This window comes from Aythya marila, assembly GCF_965140915.1.
Source record: "Aythya marila genome assembly, chromosome: 20".
NCBI lineage: Eukaryota > Metazoa > Chordata > Aves > Anseriformes > Anatidae > Aythya > Aythya marila.
In genome coordinates, this window is record NC_139061.1 from 10442147 (window position 1) to 10461710 (window position 19564).

Consider the following 19564-nt stretch of genomic DNA (forward strand, 5'->3'; position numbering starts at 1 on the left):
ATCGGGGCACTAATTTGACAGGGAAGGGAAATTTTTGCTTATTTTACAACTCAGATTTTGGCTGCAATTTGATTTCAGTAGCTGGGAGGCGAACACGAAATCTTATTTTTATTCCGGAGTTGGTATAAAAATTTACATTTTGACAGAGACCCCCACTAACATTTTAGCGCAGATATAGTGGGCCTCCGGGCATTTCGCAAAACACATAACCCAACGTATAATACACTCATAATTCACTAATGTTTGCTGAATGACAGGGTTAAGTGGCTGCTATTCCCGGCCTCCCACCACACTAATGTACTCCAGACCTGCGCTCCTTTTCTTCTGGATGGAAGTCAAATCGTTTCCTGCAGCCCTCGCCGTGGAAGCTCCTTCCACCGCACATAAACAGTACTTCCTAAATTATTTTCATTTGTTCTTCTAATCTAATTTTTCCCTTGGAGCTCCACTAACCGCCGGGCCCGCGGCGGGGCCGATGTGCTGACTGCTCCCCCGGGACCAGCCCGCCCCGTGCCCACCTCCACGGCCGATGCTGGTGCAGGATGTGCATCCCCGCGACGCCAGGTTGGCACCCCTGAGCTCTTTCTGGGTAATGTTTGCCCCTTCCCTCCCCGTAAGGCTTTTATTCCTTCCCTCTCATCCCTATTGCAAGCAAGATCTCAGCACCAGAGGTGGCTGGGTCCTGCCTGCCGGGTAGGAAAAATGGTTCAGAAACAACCCACCCCAATTTGCTCTTCTTCACTGGGGCACATGCCCCTCCTTGGTTAAAAGCTCTCCAATGGCATTTAAAGATTTTATTCCCCAAGGCTGTGCATGGGGAGGGACCCCCCTTGGGCAGCCCCACCTGCAGGAAGAGGAAAGCTGCGTTCGGCTTCCCGAGCTGTGTGCTTTATTCCAGCATCGGTAAGGTTTGTATTCGACATGGGGGGAGGACAGGGAGGTGTCACAGCATCACCTGCGCAGCTGAGCCATTTGCCCTCGCTAATGAAGCTGGCTAATGCTGCCCTCGTTGCGTTACCCACACCAGATGTGTGTGCACAGGCTGCATCGTGCCCGCGGCGTCGGCAGCACAGGAAAATGCCGTGGAAATGCTGCAATCTGCCCTCGGTGCAGACCCATCGGAGGGAAGGACAAGGTCACCCCTGGATGGGGACCCCGAGGGCAGGGGCAACGGGGCCATGCGCTGGTTTCCCCCCAGGAACAAACACTTCCCCCCTGCTCCAAATAAAAGGGACTCGCAGGTCTGTTCAAAACAGTTTATTGTATTTTTTGTCAGACAAACACATTGATTTCTGGACCACAGTAGAGGATGGAAACCTTTCACAAACTTATTTATTTGAAAATACAAATATAAAATTATACTTTCCACATCTGTGATGTGAGAGACCCCCATCCACATAGTATTTTACAACAGGGCTTTAGAAAGCCATACACAGAGACCTGAAAGATGCTTGATATATATAGATACATATATATATGTATATATATAAAAAAAAAGTCACTACCAAAGTTCTCATCAGTTCATACTAAAGTATAAAAGGAAGGGCTAGGCTTGCCACTGTGCCATAGTTTATTTAGGTACATTTATGACCACCTGAAATGCTTAGACTTGCATTCTAGTACTGATGGAGTTCAGACCTTGTACAACAGAGAATGACTTAATTTGCTACCCACTACGGTCAACGCGACACACAGATCCCACGCTTGGTGTTACGAGTATGTACAGAATACAGAGCTGTATAGCACGGGTGAGTCCTGCTTCTCCGCCAGGCTGCTTGGATTTTTACACTGATCTGAAATGAAATTCTCTCAAGACGATACATTCGGATTGTTTGGTAACTGAGAACCGATCACGTAGATTTACTCTCTCAAACTACTTATTTTTTATTATTTTTGGTAATTTTTATTACAGTATTAAAGTATTGCTTAGCTTACAGAATCTCCTCACGTAGTGTTCACACACAAAAATGGGTTTGAATTCGATTCTGTACGTATGAAACTCTACAGTGTATGTGCGCAGACCCCAGGATCTGCCGGTGTGTCTTCAATGCATCCTGTCTCTTAAACTTACACTAACTTCAGTTTTCTGTTTAAACTATTTTGCTTAAAAACAAACAAACAAACAAAACTAAACTAAAAAAAAAAAAAAATTCAAAAAATTCCACCCAAGAGACATATCCATAGCATAAAAGACAGCTATGAGTTAGTGTTTTTTTTTTTTTTTGTAAACAGTTTCATATGCAATATCATACATAACCATGGCTGGCCTTCAGTAAAAATGTAGTAAACTATATTGCTTTATTATTGATTATGTTGCATTGAGTGAATGGCAAAAACGAAACAGGAAGGTAACTGTGGCTGGAGTCACTAGCCCTCATTCACACTAAAGATGAAAACAGCATCAGAGGTTTCAGAGCAGGGGAGGGAAGAAAAGAAATCTGAACACCTTTCAGGTCGTTATTACCAACAATTACCCAATGGTTTAACTAGTCTAGCAAGATGTGTAACATTCACCAGCTGAATGCTGCTGTACAATGAAAAAAAAAAAAACAAAACCCAAAAAACTTACAGCAAGAGAGCCATGCTACCTTAAAGTCCAAGCTACAAATTCAACTCAAAATGAACATTTATGAAGTGTAAGAAACAAAAAAAGGGACAGATCAGGCTTCATTTTAATCAAGCCAATCAGAAATGACTTTTTTTTTTCTTTTTCTTTTTTTGGTGGGGGAGGGTAACTGAATTCTTTTGGATTTCTGCAATTCCTTTCAAAATTGGCATTGTGTTTGGTTAAGAAAAATTGTCCCACGGCACGGCCAGCACAGCACCCAGCGCTGCGGGAGGCGTGCGACGGGGGAAAACCTGCTTCCCCGCCACTGACCGCTCTCAGGGGGAGGTATTTTCGGTGCCCATTTTGCACAGCTAGATAGAAATCTCTCTTTTTGGTCACTCTGGGGGTAGCAGTTCTGTACGAGCTGTTTGGAAAGAAAAGGGCAATATCTGCCGTAACTGCGCGTTCGCTCCCTGTGCTTGACTAAAATAAAGATGTAGCTGAGCCTTTGTGCAGAAAATTTACAGAAAACCCCCAAACAAACGAACGAACAAAAACCCCTTTGAAATGGACTTCTAGATGAGTGGGGGACTAATGTGAACCTTAGTCTAGGTAGCCACATCAAAACATATCGGATTCCACGACATTTGTGCTATGGGCCACTGGGACTTTTCAAAAGGTATATAAACATCTAAAACATATTCACACAGATTAGCAATTTCTTCTGAGCATTCTTAAAAAAATATTTTTTTCTCTTAGTAAAATCGTTTTAATATACCGTGCCTCCCTCTTTTAAAAAATAAATTAAAAAAATCCAGTTTTGCATATCTAGCATTAGCATTTAAGGTAGTATGGCACATCCCCTTTTCAAAGTCAAGGGTGGGGATCTACAAAATGCCTTAAGAGTTTGCCAGCATTTTTAACATTGTGAGACCTTTGGTTAGTTGAAACCGCATCAGATCAGCAAAAGAAACGGAAAAAAAAAAAGAAAAAAGAAAAAAAAAACAAACAGGAAAAGAAAAAAAAAAGGAAAACCTTCCCAAAATTATTAGCATTTTTTTCTTAAATAAGAGAAAGTTCTATCCTTACTGGTCCTAAATCTGAATAACTACATCTAAATTTTTAACCTTAATTACGATACACCTACCAATATGTACTAGAAGAGGAAGAGAGAAAGAGGGGGGGAAAAATTCACTACACTAGCATCAGGACAGCACTCTTACAAGATAGCCATTTTATACACTATTAACATACAACAATGATCAACAAAGAATATTCTATGAGGTGATAGGGAATGGAGAGGAAAACCAACTGGTAGTACAGTACATCATCAACATTGACAAAATATCAATAAAAAATTCCCTGATTATACATTGAATTTCAGGGAATTTGGTTTGTTGTTTTTTTTAGTTTTTATTTTTTAAAGAATTGTTTTATTTACTTTATTACTTGATCAAGTCTCAATATTTAAAAAGCGTCCAGCATTTTGCTTAAACCTGGTTGTTCTGAAATAAGAAAAAAACCTAAAATATTACACAAAAAAGCATGATTCTTTTTTTTAAAAATAAGAAAAACAAGGTTTTCTCCTTTCGGTTAGCAGTATGGTGCCTTGTTTTTGTTAAAGATGCCTTGCTCTACCTTGTCTATTGAACGTCTACATTAGTCTACTTGTTAGTAAAATTTACAAAAATAGGAGTGCAGCAGCTCTTTTTAACAAATGTCGCATTCAGTGTCTTATACTGGCTGTACCTAAAGTACCAAATTTATAAACGTAACAATTTAAAAAAATATTAATAAAACTTGTCAATATTACGTTAAAAAAAGAAGAAATATATCCACACTACAGTATGTTCTTAATGCCACCTACCATGTTGTACTTCTAGTTTGCTGTTGCAGGCCTATTTACCAATATTAAAAAAATTAAATTAAAAAATATCCTTCATAAGTTTCCTCCCCCAACAGAGGACCATATATATAACAGCCAAATATTAAACATGTGCAAATAGGAAACTGTCAGTTTTTCCCCTACCAGTCACAGTGCAATGATGTTTTATACTTTATTTTTTTAAAATTCTGTTTACAACTACAATAAATTAAAATCTTCCGTTGCTTCTAGGGTGAAACTTGTAGCACTGAGGTATTCCCAAAAAACAAAGTCGCTTTCCTAATTCGTTAATACAGAAAAGTAATGGATAAAAAAGGTAACGATGCAAGCTCTACCACCGCTCCGCCTGCAGCTCCCTGGGGCGGGGAGCCCTCTCCTCCCCGGGCTTCGCAGGGCGCTCGGAGCAGCTGAAATGACTGGACAGCAAGTGGATCTAATTCGAAACGACAACTAAGAACAGGTGTGCTTTGAACCTTAAATGCGTTAAATAGTAAAACCGTAGCTTCTTTTTCAGTCTTGGGAAAAGCAGTTTTTAAATTAAAAATACAACGAGACTGTTACTTGGTAAGCTGTGCACGTATGACTAGATAGTATGCTGGTATGACGCTAGGACAGTTCGAAGGTCTACCACACCTACAGAGCAAGCGAAACAGTGTTAGTCTAACGCTGGTGGGCCAGCTCTGGCAGTTGGTCTACACGGTTAAAACTTTACTTTTTTTTTTTTCTTCCATTTTAATAGAGAAACTGCCTCAGACTGACTCCATCACAAAAATAGTTTGTATTTCTCTTTCTTAATAGTTTATATGTAGTTAATGGAATTGTATTTACAGTATTTTTTTTTTTTTTTTCAGAATTCACAATTTCAAAAAACCTTATATCACCTCTTTCAACAAAAAAAAGCACTTATAGAAAAAGGACGCGCCAAAGTCTGCCGTCCTTGCCTTATTGCCGAAAATAGATAGAATCAGGTGAACGAAGACACGTCACAAACGAAAAGAGGGGCTAGGGAACCCGCTGCCGGAGCGCGTGCCCGCGCCCGCCGTGCCCCGGCAGCGCCCAGCCCGCCGCCGCGGCGCTGCCACCCGCCCAGGTCTACGGTGCCAGAACTGGTGCCACCCGCTGAGACCCGCGGCGCCGCCTCAGCGTCCTGTAAGCAACAACGACTACGGAGAACGGGAGGAACACGGAGAGAGGGGAGGGGGGAAAAGGAAACGAAAGAAAACCCTTAATATAAACAGCTAGGCTATGGTTAGGCTCCTACGAGATACACAAAGAATTAGGTCTACGTGGCTACGAGGCTATGTCAAAACGCTACGAAAAAACGTGGGTTGGATAGGTTTAAAAAGGGGGGGAACCCATCGAGAAAATAAAACGAACAAGAAATGGATTTTATATACATACTTTTAAAAGCTGTTGTTTTTATAGTACAGCAGATTCATGAGATGATGAGAGAGATTTTAAACAACCTAAGTCCGTCGAGTGCCACCTCCAGTTTGTTTGTTATTGGTGATGATGTAGTGCTCAAAGTCTGATGATATCACCTAAACATGGGACCACTCAGAAACTTCGCCCTGTCTTGCCCGGACATCCAGATAGGCTCTGAAAGGAGAGGAGCACACACAGGACACAGAGGAGAGGAGGGTCAGTGGAGGTTTTGAGACCCGACCGCGGTGCTCAGGCGCTGCCCTGCTCGGCGCCGTCCTGGCCACGCTGCAGGCACAGGCCACGGCTCCAGAGTGGCGGAGCACAACGCCACCACTTCTCCTTCCTACCCTGCACCTCCCCGTCCCCAGCACCCATGCCCTGTGCTCCTGTGGCCGGGCTCTGTCAGCACCAGCCGGGCTTCGTGGTGATCAAACACGACTCGATGCACTGGAAGAACACGAGGTGTTCCTCGGGCATCGCGCCCCAAATTTACAAGGCTCCTGTAAAATGAGTGTTATGTTTTTTCTGTTTTATTATATTTGTGTGGGCATGCTGCAGCCATAGGGTTGGAAATAAATATTAGGGGCTTCGGGCAGCTGCAGCGAGGTGCCCGTGCTGGCCGTGTCCCTGGGGTCACTGCCCAAAGCCGCCCCAACGCCGAGCGCTGCACCACGGCGGTAACTTCAAACCCGGTGGTCCTGGAGGAATTAATAACAAGGCTCATTTCCTCCACTCAAAATCTATTTCAATTAGTAATGAGCAACATTAAAAGCACTTTCTGTTTTTAAGTCATTAATGGCTTGAGTTTTAATACTGGCCAGTAAATGATGGTTACAATTTGATGTGTTGTGGTAAGTGTAAAATGATTACAATATATTAATCTGATGAGCACTGCCTTCACTGCAGCATTATTAGTTTGAATTATGATGTTCTGCTCAAACCTCTAGCATGCTTTGTGTACCACCTTGTTATTACACAGGCTGGTGGCCCAGAAAACATGAAGGATTCTGACAAATCGACCTGAGAATGCACACTGATACGTACAAATAATAACCGGGATTAAAGCAAGAGTGTTTATGCATTTTTTTTTGCTTTCCCATAAGAAATGCTACTTGGTGCACCGAATCAATTCATAAAACAATTTCAGGTAATCTTGTGTGTTTATGAGTAATGAAGAGTAAATAGCAAACCCCTTTATTCACTAGTATTTAACTATACATCTATTTTTACATTTATTTTTGTATTATTTAAAGCCTCTGAACATTTTCCACAGATTCCAGTCCCTTGACTAACTGTAGTCCTAATTCATACGCTGATTCTGAATGTGAAATTGATCAGGTAGTGCTGGGCTAAAGACAGAGAAATTAAGGTTGTCACATATATTACATTTGTGTGTCTGCAACAAGAGCTCTAATGGTGAACTTCCGTGGTTTCATGGGCATACCTTCTAGTTTTCATTGACTGACTTTTCTAATCTATGCTATTCTCAGTGTAAGACTATTTGTTTGCAAAGATGAATATACCAAAGGCCAAAAAAATAATAAAAAAATTAAACATTTAATTAACTCGAGCTTAGTTCAAAGGGTAGGAAACTGGCAGCGATCCAAGGATGCATTACTCAGGTAATGTCTTTAATTTAATTTGCTTAGCTTTAATTTTTTTTTAATCTTGATAATTGCTCTATGGTTACTAGTTACAATGTTATCTTTTAGCTGTAATATTTGGTACAGCACTTAATTAAGAATGATGGTTTCTCTGTAATAAAGCAGTGGGGCTCGTCTATTTTTAGATGAGTGCATTCATAGCGAATCTATAACCCTGACCATGATGCTGTCAACTGGCACTTGATTGCTTCCCCAAAGGTTTTTTGGGATCACCGTTTATTTCTGTGGGGTTTTGAAGTCTCCAAATCATTGCACGAAGTGTCATGACTATGAAAACGTATCTTTGCTGGGTTCTAGCTCCCGATCTGCCTTCCAGTTTCCAACCCATGAGATTGATTTAAATAAAATAAATCACAGAAAGGAATGATTAAAGGCCAAGGAAAGACAAAATGAAGATAAAAGAATTGTTCACTTAAAGTAAATATAAGGGAAATGGTAGTTTAGCACAAAGTACAAATGGTATATACTGTAATACCTCCAAGTGAGATGGCAACCAACCATGTGTAACGTTTCAATGGTATCCATTTGTAAAAGCCGTTGCAATCAAAGGTCCCTAAAATTGTACAATTGTTAAGTTCATCAGTGCTCTATACATGGGAACAGATGATTATTAATTTTTGGCAAGAAATTATCAAAGGACTTGAAAGACTGTGTTGCCAGCATGAATATGTATTTCCAAAAGTTGTTCTGGTCACTAACGACTCCATGTTCTGAACTCTGGTTACCTTTCCAAGACCATCATCTTCTCATTCCCCCGGTTACAAAAATAAACTTAGGGTTTTCCCTTTTTTTGTTTTTAAACCAGGGTTAGTAAATGGAGAGTGTTAAATAAATATATATGTAAAAAAAGGGCTACTGGACTCTTTGCAGTTATTGGGGGATAGGAGAAATTAAGAGGCTGCCAATCTGCAAGTCAAATACAAAATCAGTCTTTGAAGTATTAGTGCAGACAAATCAGGATATCACGGCTTTTATTGTGCATCTCATTACTTGAAAGATCAGGGTGTCACTGAGGTCAAAGTGACCAAGTTTTCCAGAACAAACAGGTCTTTTTCATCAAGCGAAAAATGGAAATAAGGGTCTTGGAAGTGGCAGTTTAAATTGGTGTAATAATATTGCACATTTTGTATGAGAATGGGTCCAAGGGGGCTGTCAGGTCCCTTGCGTGTCCATGTGAGGAGCAGGACCAGGGCAGGAATGCAGAGCACAAGGGCACGAATGGTGGGCAGCAGGCTGTTTTGGCTTTTTGGGTACCAGCAGTTTATGCAATAAAAATAACACAGTTTCAGGAATTTTGTCTGCACTATGCTCCCACTCCCCCATTTCATCCAATTTGGTGAAAGGACAAAATTCTCTGTTTAGCTAGAGGAATCTCGGGGGAGTTCTCTGTACTTTGACATGTTTACCTTACAAGAGGAAAAAAAATCTCAGCATTTTACCAGGAAAAAGTAAAACAACTTAATTTGCTGGTTTTCTGTTTCAGAGACTGACAGCCACTAAAGCAGTTCAACCACATTCATGCTAACACACACAGGTAAAACAGTGCAATCTGAAAAACAGCATGCAGCTTTGTTAAGCAAATTTCCATCGCCCATAATTAGTGAGCCTTCAGAACCACGCAGCATTACAGAAATACGTTTCCAATGACATGACAACACAACACAAGTGACTTACTTGCAACCTGCAAATTTTAAGGACTGTTAGTGACACCGTAACTGGCCTGAAGATGCCTGGGGGTGAGGCAGCGCCCACCTCCCACACTAACGTGCCCCCAGCTCCACACTGACGCCGCAATGGCAGAGGCTGGAAGCTCCAAGCCCGGACAGTCCCATGCCACCAGCGGGACATTGTGACCCCTGTGGGACACGGGCAGGACTGGTGTCCCTGAGAGCCTCTTTGTCCCCCTGCGGGTGGGAGCAGAGGCTTGGTACACTGCCTTGGCACATCAGCCTCAGCGGGCCGTTCAGGTGATGTGAAGACCATCTGGATAAGCAGAAGTTTGGAAGGCCATAATTATTAAACGTGTCCTTTTAAAATAAGCCACGTCAGGACTGCAGAAGGTGTCAGACGAGCGTTACCAATCCGGTTTGCAACTCCAGCGGCTCTGGGGCAACAGTGTGCAGCTCTGCACCAAGCCTGTCAGCAACCGCAGCGGGTTAAGCACAGCGGCAGAGGCTACGGGGGTGATGCGCTACCCACTCCATCATTTAACAGTTTAAAAAAACAAACAAAACCCCCTTAACGTCACTAAATAATGACCCCATCCCACCCTGGCTGGCACGCAGGGGCCGCGGCGTGTGGTACTTACGGCGATCCCGTGGCCGAAGCCGGAGCCCGGCTGTGGGCTGGCAGCGCTTATGTAGTTGCCGACGCCGGAGTCCTGGCTGGCCGTGCCGTAGAGGTCTGCGACGGGCCCGGGGCTGTTGGCCCCGGGGAAGCCTCCGGGCCGGGCTGGGTTGGAGCCTGCCGGGGAAGCGGGTGCGCCAAAATTCGGTTGAGCACTGTAGCTATTCAAGACTGGTGTGCAGAGAATAAAGCTGGGTATGAGGCCAGACGCCGGGCATGCACCGTTATTACAAAGCCAAACACCAGAATAAACAGCCTAGGCCCAACTTCTAACACTTAACCAAGGCCATGCGATAGGAGAGCAAGTACTGAATAATAGTCAGCCCGTACTACTACGAAGCTTAGAGCTCCAAAATATATATATGAATATATATAAAAAAAAAAAAGAACAATCATTCAACACACTACTGCAACCAGAGACTGGAGGTGCTCATTTTCACCAAATTATCACAAAATATAATAGATATTTTTCAACATCTGACTTGATGCTCATGCAGTAGTAACAAGTTCTCTAGGTCTGGGCACGCCGAGACAGCATTCACATCCCATGCAAACTACAAAGGAACTAATTTGAGACTACACATTGTGGTAATATTGATATTAAAATGTTGACAGCAAATAACTTCAATCACTTCTAGTAAAATCATTTTTGGATCCATTCGATACTTTTGAAAAAAAACCCGCCCTTTTAAATTGGTAAGCTGTAGAAATAGTTCAATAGTTTTTTGTTGTTTGTTTTTTAATGGTATGGAATGGAACAGTTTGGATTTTTTTTTTTAATATATGAGCAAGGAGAGTGTTGTTTTGTTTATTGATTTTTTTTCCTTTTGATTTGGAGAGCGAAGACCTACCTTCGTCTCCAAAACCATGCTTGGGACATCAACCAAAATTAAACAAATAAATAAAGATCAAAAGCAAAAAAGAATTCCAGAGGGTGTATGACAACTCACCTCCTAACGTGGAAGTAAAAGAAAATTTTATTTTTTTCCTCCCTTTGTAATTTTTTTTTTGAGACAGAAAAACAATGTAAATAAGAATGATTCTAAAGAATAAATTTAGGTATTAAAGCATGTTAGATGATCAGGCTTCTGGCATTTCTCACGGTTGCTCTTGGATGTAAAATTTATGAGAAAGAAGTTTCAATGCAAAACAAAAGTCAGCGGGCTGGGGAGAGCTGATGGGGATGGCTGCTGGAAGCTGGAGCTACCCCCACGCCGTGCTGGCGGCCCCTCGGCCTGCACCCTGCACCCCACACCCTGCACCCCTCATCCCATACCCCACACCCTGCACCCCAATACTACTGCCAGGCCCCAGGGCCCCGTGGCTGCCCCGGCTGCACGAGGTGCTGCAGGTACAGGGGGAGAGAGGCCTGGTCGCACCGGCAGCGCTGCTGCAGCCTGCCCAGGCTCTGGCCATGTCCTCACAGCTGAGACTGACTAGCAGGACACCCAAAACCATTCTAAACGCGGCACAAACAGGTCTGCTGCTGCTGGCAGGACACGGCCAGCCCTACCACACAGCCACCGTGTCCCTGCGAGCTTGCCCGAGCTGTGCTCATGGTTGTAAGCAGGCACCTTCACCTCCACGCTACAGCCTGCACCAGGACTTGCTCAGCCTTCTCCCCCGGCCGCAGCTCCCTGCCTGTCTCCATTAGGCACTAAAAGGGTTTATAAAGTTTGATAGCCTGCAATAATCTCCTGCCCCTAGCCTGCAGCTCAGCACCAAGCCGATCAGCTGCTGGGGTTTACTGGGGCTGAACACCAGCCTGGGGACAAGCCCTGCTCACCCAGCGGGAGCAGCGCGAGGGAGGACGGTGCTCCTGGTGAGCTCTTTCCAAGACACAAAGTGAGCTTTGGAACAGACCTGCCTTACCAGCTGCAGAATGTGAACAAGAACTGGGGGCCAGCGGCCAGCCCAGAGCTGAGCTGAGGCCGGCACCTCACCAGGGCCCTCCGACTGTTCCCACCGCGCTGACCACGCAGGAGGCACGCGTTTCTCAAATGAACAGATTAACTACTCCAAAACCCATCAAAATGGCAACTGTTGGCTCTGCAGCAACAGGAAAGTAAATTTTGCAAAATAAATGATTTTCTGTGGCTCTAAAGTGGTAGCAGGGGAAAGTAAGTAGGTCATCTTAGCTAGCAAGTTAAATGAAATAAGGCATGAGAGAGTAAACAGATTATTTTGGAATTCACTGGCAAACAAAGTACCATTTTTTTATTATTAAAGATTAAATGTCAAGATAACATTTGGCCTTCTCACTCATGAAGAAAAATATCCAGCTGAGATGTTCAAAAGCCCTTTATTACTATAAGCTAGCACTTTTTTTCCCCTTTTCTTCCTCCTGTTTCAACAAAATGGATGCGGGTTTCACTGCCCAGTCACACAGAAAGCCCCGCATGGCCGCTTGTGCAAAGCCACGAGCCTCCAGGAGGGACACGGCCGCTGCAGGGAAGGATGTGCCCAGCACCTCGGGCAAGAAGGACGTAAGGACACACATCTTTTAAGAGACCAAGGAGACCAGAAGGTAGAGGGCAAGACCAGCTGGGGACAGCCGTGGTCTGGAATGTCAACAGAAGCACCAAACGTTAGAAAAGCAGCCCCAAATCACAGGGTGCAGCTAGTGGGGCATGGGGTGCACAAAGGCTGGCATGGGTGCTCGTGTAACACGTGGCAACAGCAAGACCGGTGGCTGCATCGCCAGTTTACAACCTGCTTTTAATTGTTATACAGCAACACGTGTGCCAGTAGGAGGTGCAAAGGGTGACAACAGCATTGTTACTGCCAGGGGAGGCAATGCCAGCCCCGAGCCCAGGACAGTGGTGGGACAGCGCTGCCCTGCCAGCATGGCTCTGCCCTGCGCGAATGGTTGCCTCCCCATGATTCACAATGAATTTCCCAGCATGGTTTGCTGGGAAGAAGTCCAAATCGTGACAGTAATGTGAAGACACAGTCCCCAAAACACACAGCTCTCATTTAGAGGTGCACGGGAGATTTAATTAAAAATCAAAGTTGGGGTGCAAGGCCAAATTTCTCTTTGCCGCAGCCCGCTAACAGCAACAGCACGTTGGGGCTGGCATGAATGCGCCTGTATAATGCTTTAAGATTCAATTTCAAGATGCAGTGATCAAATATTAGAGCGTTTCAAAACGGTACTGAAATGAGGGCAGGGCTGGTGAGCTGGGCATCCCACAGCAGACGCGTGACACAAAGGCTGCCCTTGGGTTTGCACTACGGCGACCAGGAATGCAGGGCACTGCGGCCAGCCCCACTGGAGATGTGTGGGGCAAGGCTGCGGGGATGACATGAGTGAACACCCCTGTGAACACTGCTGCAGCCTGGGACCAGGAGTGGGACGCAGCCAGGGCTGGTGCCCGCATGATGCTGGGGGCTGCCCGACGCTGTGCTGCTGTGGGCAGGAGCAGCGATCCGCATGGGGACGAGCCGCATCGATGCTGGGGCTCATCAGCCATCCATACGCTGCGGCATCTCTGCATCATTAACTCGCAACTGCAAAACTGCACAGCTGACAAGGAGACATGCTCTGCCGTGTCCTGAAACCTCACTAAAGGGAAAGAGCAAACAGACCAGCAAGGAGCCAGAGAGGTGCTCCATCCCTCCGAATCAGCCCAGCCACTGTCATTTACATCTTCAAGAACATTGGAGGACCGGCTGTCACACATGCCGAATGAGTTGGCGACTGTTTATTCAAACGTCCTTCTGATTGCGGGTATGTAATGTAAGGAAAAGGCAATTTTCTATCCGCTGAGCATCAATTTAACACTACACACTGATGATCACAGAAGTGACTGCAGAAGAACACGCGGCACAGACGCACGCCCAACGCCCCGCTCTCTGCAAGCAGCTCCGTGAGGGCGCAGGATGCCCGCTTTGTGCACCGCCTGCTAAACAGCTGCTTGCAAAACTTTACAGGAAGGGCTGGAAGCTTTCACAGAGCTGACACTTTGCTCCAGACTCGATACATGAAATAGAAAAGCTCTCATAATTACCAGGAGACTAAACACTCCTCAGAAAGCCTCATTTTAACGATTCACTCAGCCATGGCGAGTTGCTAAATATTTGTCTTCTCACAATAGCTGCACTGAAGCGCACCTCGAGCTGGAGGCAGTTTTACGAGCGCTTTGAAACAACAGCAAAGGGACCTTGAACGACTTTCCCAACATACAAAATGCGATGCATTCGGGTAAGAAACGCCTGAAAAGAAATTTGTTGTACACAAACCTGTGAATAATCTGAGACTAACATAAAGCAGAAAACAAAACAAAAATCCTCCGGACTCTAATACCATTTCAGTCCTCAAAGGAAAATGAAGACACCGTGGAGACACAGATCTGCAGGACCAAGCTCCTGCTGTCAGCTCGATCGCAGCAGGAGCTGTCCAAGAGGTGTGTGACCCTGCACACGGGAGCTCCTCTCTGGGATGCATTCGGTGCAACCCTGCACATTCACTGCACCCAGTCCTTGAGCACTGCTGGGGCTTCTCTGCCCAGGCAGAGAACCTCCTGCACGTCTTCCTGCCAAGCTGAATAGGAATTTGAAGAGAGTTTTAAAATGCATCCATAACCTCAAGACAGTGCTTCAATGAGCATGGCTATTTTATTACTAACTCGTCTCGGCGCCCTTTAGCAGAGCCGGAGCTGTCTTTATCCACACCTAACATGCGTGTAAGGTACTTCTCAACGCACCACTCAGACAAGTGAGTTATGTGAAGCAGCCAACAGCTGGAGCCCACAGCGAAGCTGGCAGCTCAGGCTGATGGAGAGGCAGGAGGCTCGGTGCTCCAAACACTGCTGGGAGCAGGGACGGAGCTCGTGGGAGCTCGCTTATTAAGCACCTTCTCCTACAAACCGCTGTGTTAGCACAGCCCTTGCTCGTACATTAATCCGCGTTCAACAAGAAAGGTCACTATTGAAAGATAAACTCTCTTTCGATGAACTCTTGAGAAATTTCTAAGTCAGGATTCATTATGACATTTGCCTTAGCAAGTGGTGTATTGCGCTGAGCAGGATCCAAACGCCTCTCTGGGAGGGGAGGGAGCAGATGGGTAAAGCACAACAAGTTGCATACTGAAATCCCACCCAGAGCAACTTGATTCAGCTGTAAATGATGGAGGTAAAGAGGGAGGGGAAGGAAGAAAAAAATATAAGGATTTTGATATTACTGGCCTACAAAGAAACCTTGCATGGTCCTGGGCTTATGATCAATCCTCTCAGGGCTTAGTGAATTAGCCATGGCAACGAAACAACACTCTTAAGCACCCCTCAATTACGCTGTTTCAAAAGCAAGCCAGGAAATACATGCAGGGCTGTGAGGCACTGCCTAGGGACCGCTGCTCTGGCACACAGCCACATGCAGCATTGAGTTACAACCCTGCTCCCCCTCCAACGGCACCAGAACCTAGACTTACATCCACTCAAAGCTTCCCAAAGTGATTAAAACCCTTAGCATTTATTGTCCTCAGGACAGATTAACTCAGGAGCTGATCCAAAGCTGCTACACATCCTCTGTTTGTGCACCAAGCCAGCAGCCACGCCTGGACCTGGGCAGCTGGAGCAGAGACCAGGCGTCCACTGAGCCTGGGAAGAGGGTTCAGCCCCTGAGCAAAGTCAGCCCAAGGTGGCAGCAGTGGGAAAAGAGGTCAGTAGAGCAGTCTGTTCTATATGAAATACCATGTTTGTGCTTTTTTTTTGCATGTAACATACAAACATTTCACAAGTTAGGGAAAAAGGAATGTGATGAGCAGTGCAAAATCCGTGGCTGCCTTCCCCGCCACTGCACGCAGGCAAGGGAAATCTCAAGTTTGAAAGAAACCACCAGATGATTTACTGGCTTTCCTCCTTGAGAAGAGGCAGAATACTTCAGGATGAAATATATTGCCCTGTTATCGCAGCCAGAAATGCATCTCGGAGCTGAGAGCGCAGCTGAGCGCCGAAGCGAGCCGGCTGGAGCCACCGCAGCTTCTCCTCGCCCGCAGATGTCCCCGTCCCCTCCCGCAGGTGTCCCCATCCCCTCCCGCAGATGTCCCGGTCCCCATCCCCTCCTGCAGACACTGGGCTGTAAATCTGGGCCCACGCCACCGCCCGCGCTTGCCCCAGCCGTGCATCTGTAAGCACTACAGCAGCGCTCCCAGAGAACCGCCTAATGGCAATCAATCACCTCCCAGGGAGGGCTCATTATCCCTGGGCAGCAATTAACACTGGTGAGCTAATTTACTACTGGCATTGCTACAGCAGAGTCCAACCACAGAGGCTGGCGGAGGTGTTACTCAGAGCAGGTGCTGATGTGGAGCACGGCATGGAGACCGGAGTGACGTGTGTGAAGAGCAGGAGAAGAACGAAGCACCCCCCGTGAACATATTCTAATTTAAAAAGCGTGTATCTGTTTGTTTTTGCAAGTGGAGCAAATGGAAGAGGCTCTATAAAAAAAATATTTTAAAAACCAACCCAAGTGGAAGGGATTGTTCAGTGCCAGCAGTGTGGAATTGCCACCGGGAGGAGATGTCCCAGCATTTTCTACAGTTCTTCCTCCACCCAGTGCTGGTCACCCACAGCACGCTGTTTCTCCAAGCTCTCCTTGCTCTGCTTCATTCCGCCAGCCCCGGCGGTGCCTTTCCACACAAACAGGCTTTTTGACAACTTGTTGATCCAGTGCTCTAATTTCTGGATGACTCTCTCATCTACCATAAACAGCCACGCACAATTTGGCAGGCATTTCTACCATCAATGTTTATGATAATAACAACACGTGCTTGAAAGCAGCAGGAAATTTTCAATATAACTATCATTAAGACAAAATGCTTTAAATCAAAGCCATTACCCACTACCAAGACTCAAAGCTCACAAGATTAGGCTGTTTTTTATCTTTATGAAAAATTCATATAACATTCCACAACAACATCTTCTAGCTCGAAGGAGGAAACAATCTAATAACACTTAACGCCGGCGATGGAGATGGAAAGGGGATCGGGGTGGGGGATGTATGGCTCGGGGTGGGGGCAGACAGGTCAGGGAGGTGACATTTGGCCAGCAGCAGGGCACACACGGGAGATGAGGGTGCACAGCCTCCTGGCACCAGTGGCATGGGGACAGCACTTGTCTGAGTGTGCTGTGGCCCCGTCCTCTGCACACAACCAACCACGGGGCCCGGGCAGCCCAGCTGGGACAGGAGCTGTACCAGTGCTTGGGGACATGTAATTTAACTCACTTGGGACTACTGGATTTAAGAGGGGTTGCCCACTTTTTTGCAGGAGGAATATCATCTGTAGCTTTAGGGTAAACACACCTCATTCCCTGAGATACTAAGTTGGCCATCCTAAAAGGACGCTTTTACTGCCTTCCTCAAACCTCTGTGGCACTGTGCTGCAGTGTCTGGAAATTGGGAATTTCCCCAGGAGTTACCCAAGCATTCAAGCCTGCTGTACTGTCTTTGCAAGAACCCGAGTGTAAATGCTGCAGAGGACATTACAGTAGCACCGGGGCTACTGGTGCGGGGCAGATTGCTCCCCTCCTGATTTCCTGAGCATCCTGTGTGTCCTGAAGCGTGAGCACCAATGGCCACATCTCCGTGCATGACTAATGGAGCAGCAGTCACAGTGTGGTGCTGATACTTTAAATAACCACCACAGTACGGACTGCGGAGAAACTCCAGCACTGTGTGCAAAGCTTAAATCGTTAGTGCTTAGAGCCTTACAAATGCCGTGTCGTTACCTAGCACGGCTCTCCTCTAACAGACAGCTTGGCCAAAGCTAATTCTTTGTGCACTCACAGCTGAAGTTAAGGAGCTTGTACCTTGCTTCTCAGAGATGCTAACTACCCAGAGGTGATTTACCTGAGACTCGATGTACAAATTAATGCCAGTGTGAATTAAGATGTCGGTGCTTGCGATTCTTGCTTGCCATTCAGACTGTGAGAGTGCAGAGACACAGCACTGAGAACTAAATGTTCACGTTTAGGCTCCTCTGTTATATACCAATCACTGCACACAGCTCCTGCCAGAGGCACAAACACATTTGTTTGTGGTCAGGATGAACTATCAGAAGCATCACTGTCCTATATCTGCTGTATTTACATACAGCACCACTTCATGTCTGAGGCTAACCGCGCCCGGCACACCTCCAATTCAGATCAATGCTCAAACTAAAAAATGTCTCGGAAATAATGAGCTGGAAACACACAGACGTTCTGGAGAGCAGCAATGTACAAACAGCTCACAACTACCTGAAACAGAAAGTGGGAGACAAACCAGAAAAGCAAATCACCCCGGTGTTACAATTAGAGGTGCCGTTCAGCACGGCTCCTGCGGAGACCTGCGCGGTGCCGCGCTTCGTTTGCGCTCTTTCCATGCAGACTTGAAAAGCAAACACCTCTCTGCAAGAACCCATGGCAGACAGAGATCCCCTGTCAGTACCGAAAGCCAGAGACATTTTTCTTAGGACAGCCAGGTCAGTCCTGCCTCTGGGAACCCCAAGGGCCAGCTCTGTGCCTTCTCAGCACAGCTCGGCGATGGGGCACAGCGGTGGGCAGCCCTCCCTGCCTGCAGCCCTCCCGGCCCTGCAGGAACAAACAAAATAAAACAACTGTTGGGCTCATCAGCAAAGTAAGTGGTGATGAGGCCAAGAGACACCGAGAGCTGCTATCTGCCTTAACAAGGTACTATTTGTACGTTATTTTCTATCTGCAGTCACACTTTAAAAGGTTGTTCTGTCTCTGCAGCCCCTTTGGAAACGGCTTCACACATCAAAATATCGCAAGGATAACGACAAAAAGCAGTGGGTGGTGAACAGGTTCCCAAGCTCGGCAATTACAGCTGGAACTGAGCAGAGCACAGGAGGGGGGCACCGCCTGACCCCTCCTCGCGGCAGCCGCCTCCCAGACCGCGCGGTGTTGGTGACAATTATTAACACTTCCCAGGCCCGCAGCTAGCAGCAATCCAAGCTGCTATGAACCAAGCTGGACACATCGGTGTGATAATGACAATTGTGAACTTGTGGCGACTGTTCCTGCCTCCCTTCTGGCACTCTCCTGCCAGCACAGCACGGGGACTTCTGCTCCACCGCCGTACGGAGGCCGAGCACTCGGCATGGACACAAACAGCGAATTCTGAGCGATGGTGGACGAGCAGAGAGCCAGAGCTGCACAGTCTGAACAGACTGGTGTAAGCTAAAAATTCGAGTGGTGCAGGTGTTTAAAAACCAAGCACCGTCCCCTTGGTGCTCGCTGCAGGCACGTGAGCAGCACCTGTTCTGCTAAAGACTGCACTTAACTCCTCTGAAGCATCAGCCAGAGCTGCTGATGTGCACTGATTTGCCAAAAAAAAAAAGACATGAAATCCAACGTATTCAAGCCCAGCTTTTCTAAGTCATGCACTTATGTAGCAGGACAAAGAAATGCACTTTCCAGCTTGGCTGTAATTTTTTTGCGAGCAATCAATATTTACTGCCTAATCATATTCTCCATATTGCAAGTTAGCGGTGTCACTCGCGCGCCGGGCCGAGCGCTACACGGAGGCCACACAAAGCTTCACTTGTAGAAGCTGCAATCAGGGAGCCAGCTCTTGTCACAGCCTTACAAAAGGATTTCCTCTCGAGCAGCTCATCTTTAATCATTATAAAAGCACAGAAGTTTAATCCATTTTTGATGTAAGCGCTAATAGCTTTGTGTCCTTGAAGTTCAAAGT

General features: G+C 46.1%; 1 protein-coding gene across 6 annotated transcripts in view; it reads right to left on the reverse strand.

The window, feature by feature from the left end:
- Positions 1-1242: 1242 nt before the first annotated feature.
- Positions 1243-19564, reverse strand: part of MSI2 (musashi RNA binding protein 2) — a 229068-nt gene continuing 210746 nt past the window's right edge. For 3 of the 6 annotated variants that reach the window (XM_082776573.1, XM_082776570.1, XM_082776568.1), the window contains 3 exons: positions 9831-10039; positions 7998-8075; positions 1243-6032 (listed from right to left, as the gene is read on the reverse strand). In XM_082776573.1, coding sequence (XP_082632699.1) covers positions 8034-8075; positions 9831-10039 — 251 coding nt within the window. In that variant the 3' untranslated portion in view covers positions 1243-6032; positions 7998-8033. The remainder of the gene's footprint in view (positions 6033-7997; positions 8076-9830; positions 10040-19564) is intronic. The other 3 variants (XM_082776572.1, XM_082776571.1, XM_082776569.1) reach the window with 2 other exon arrangements.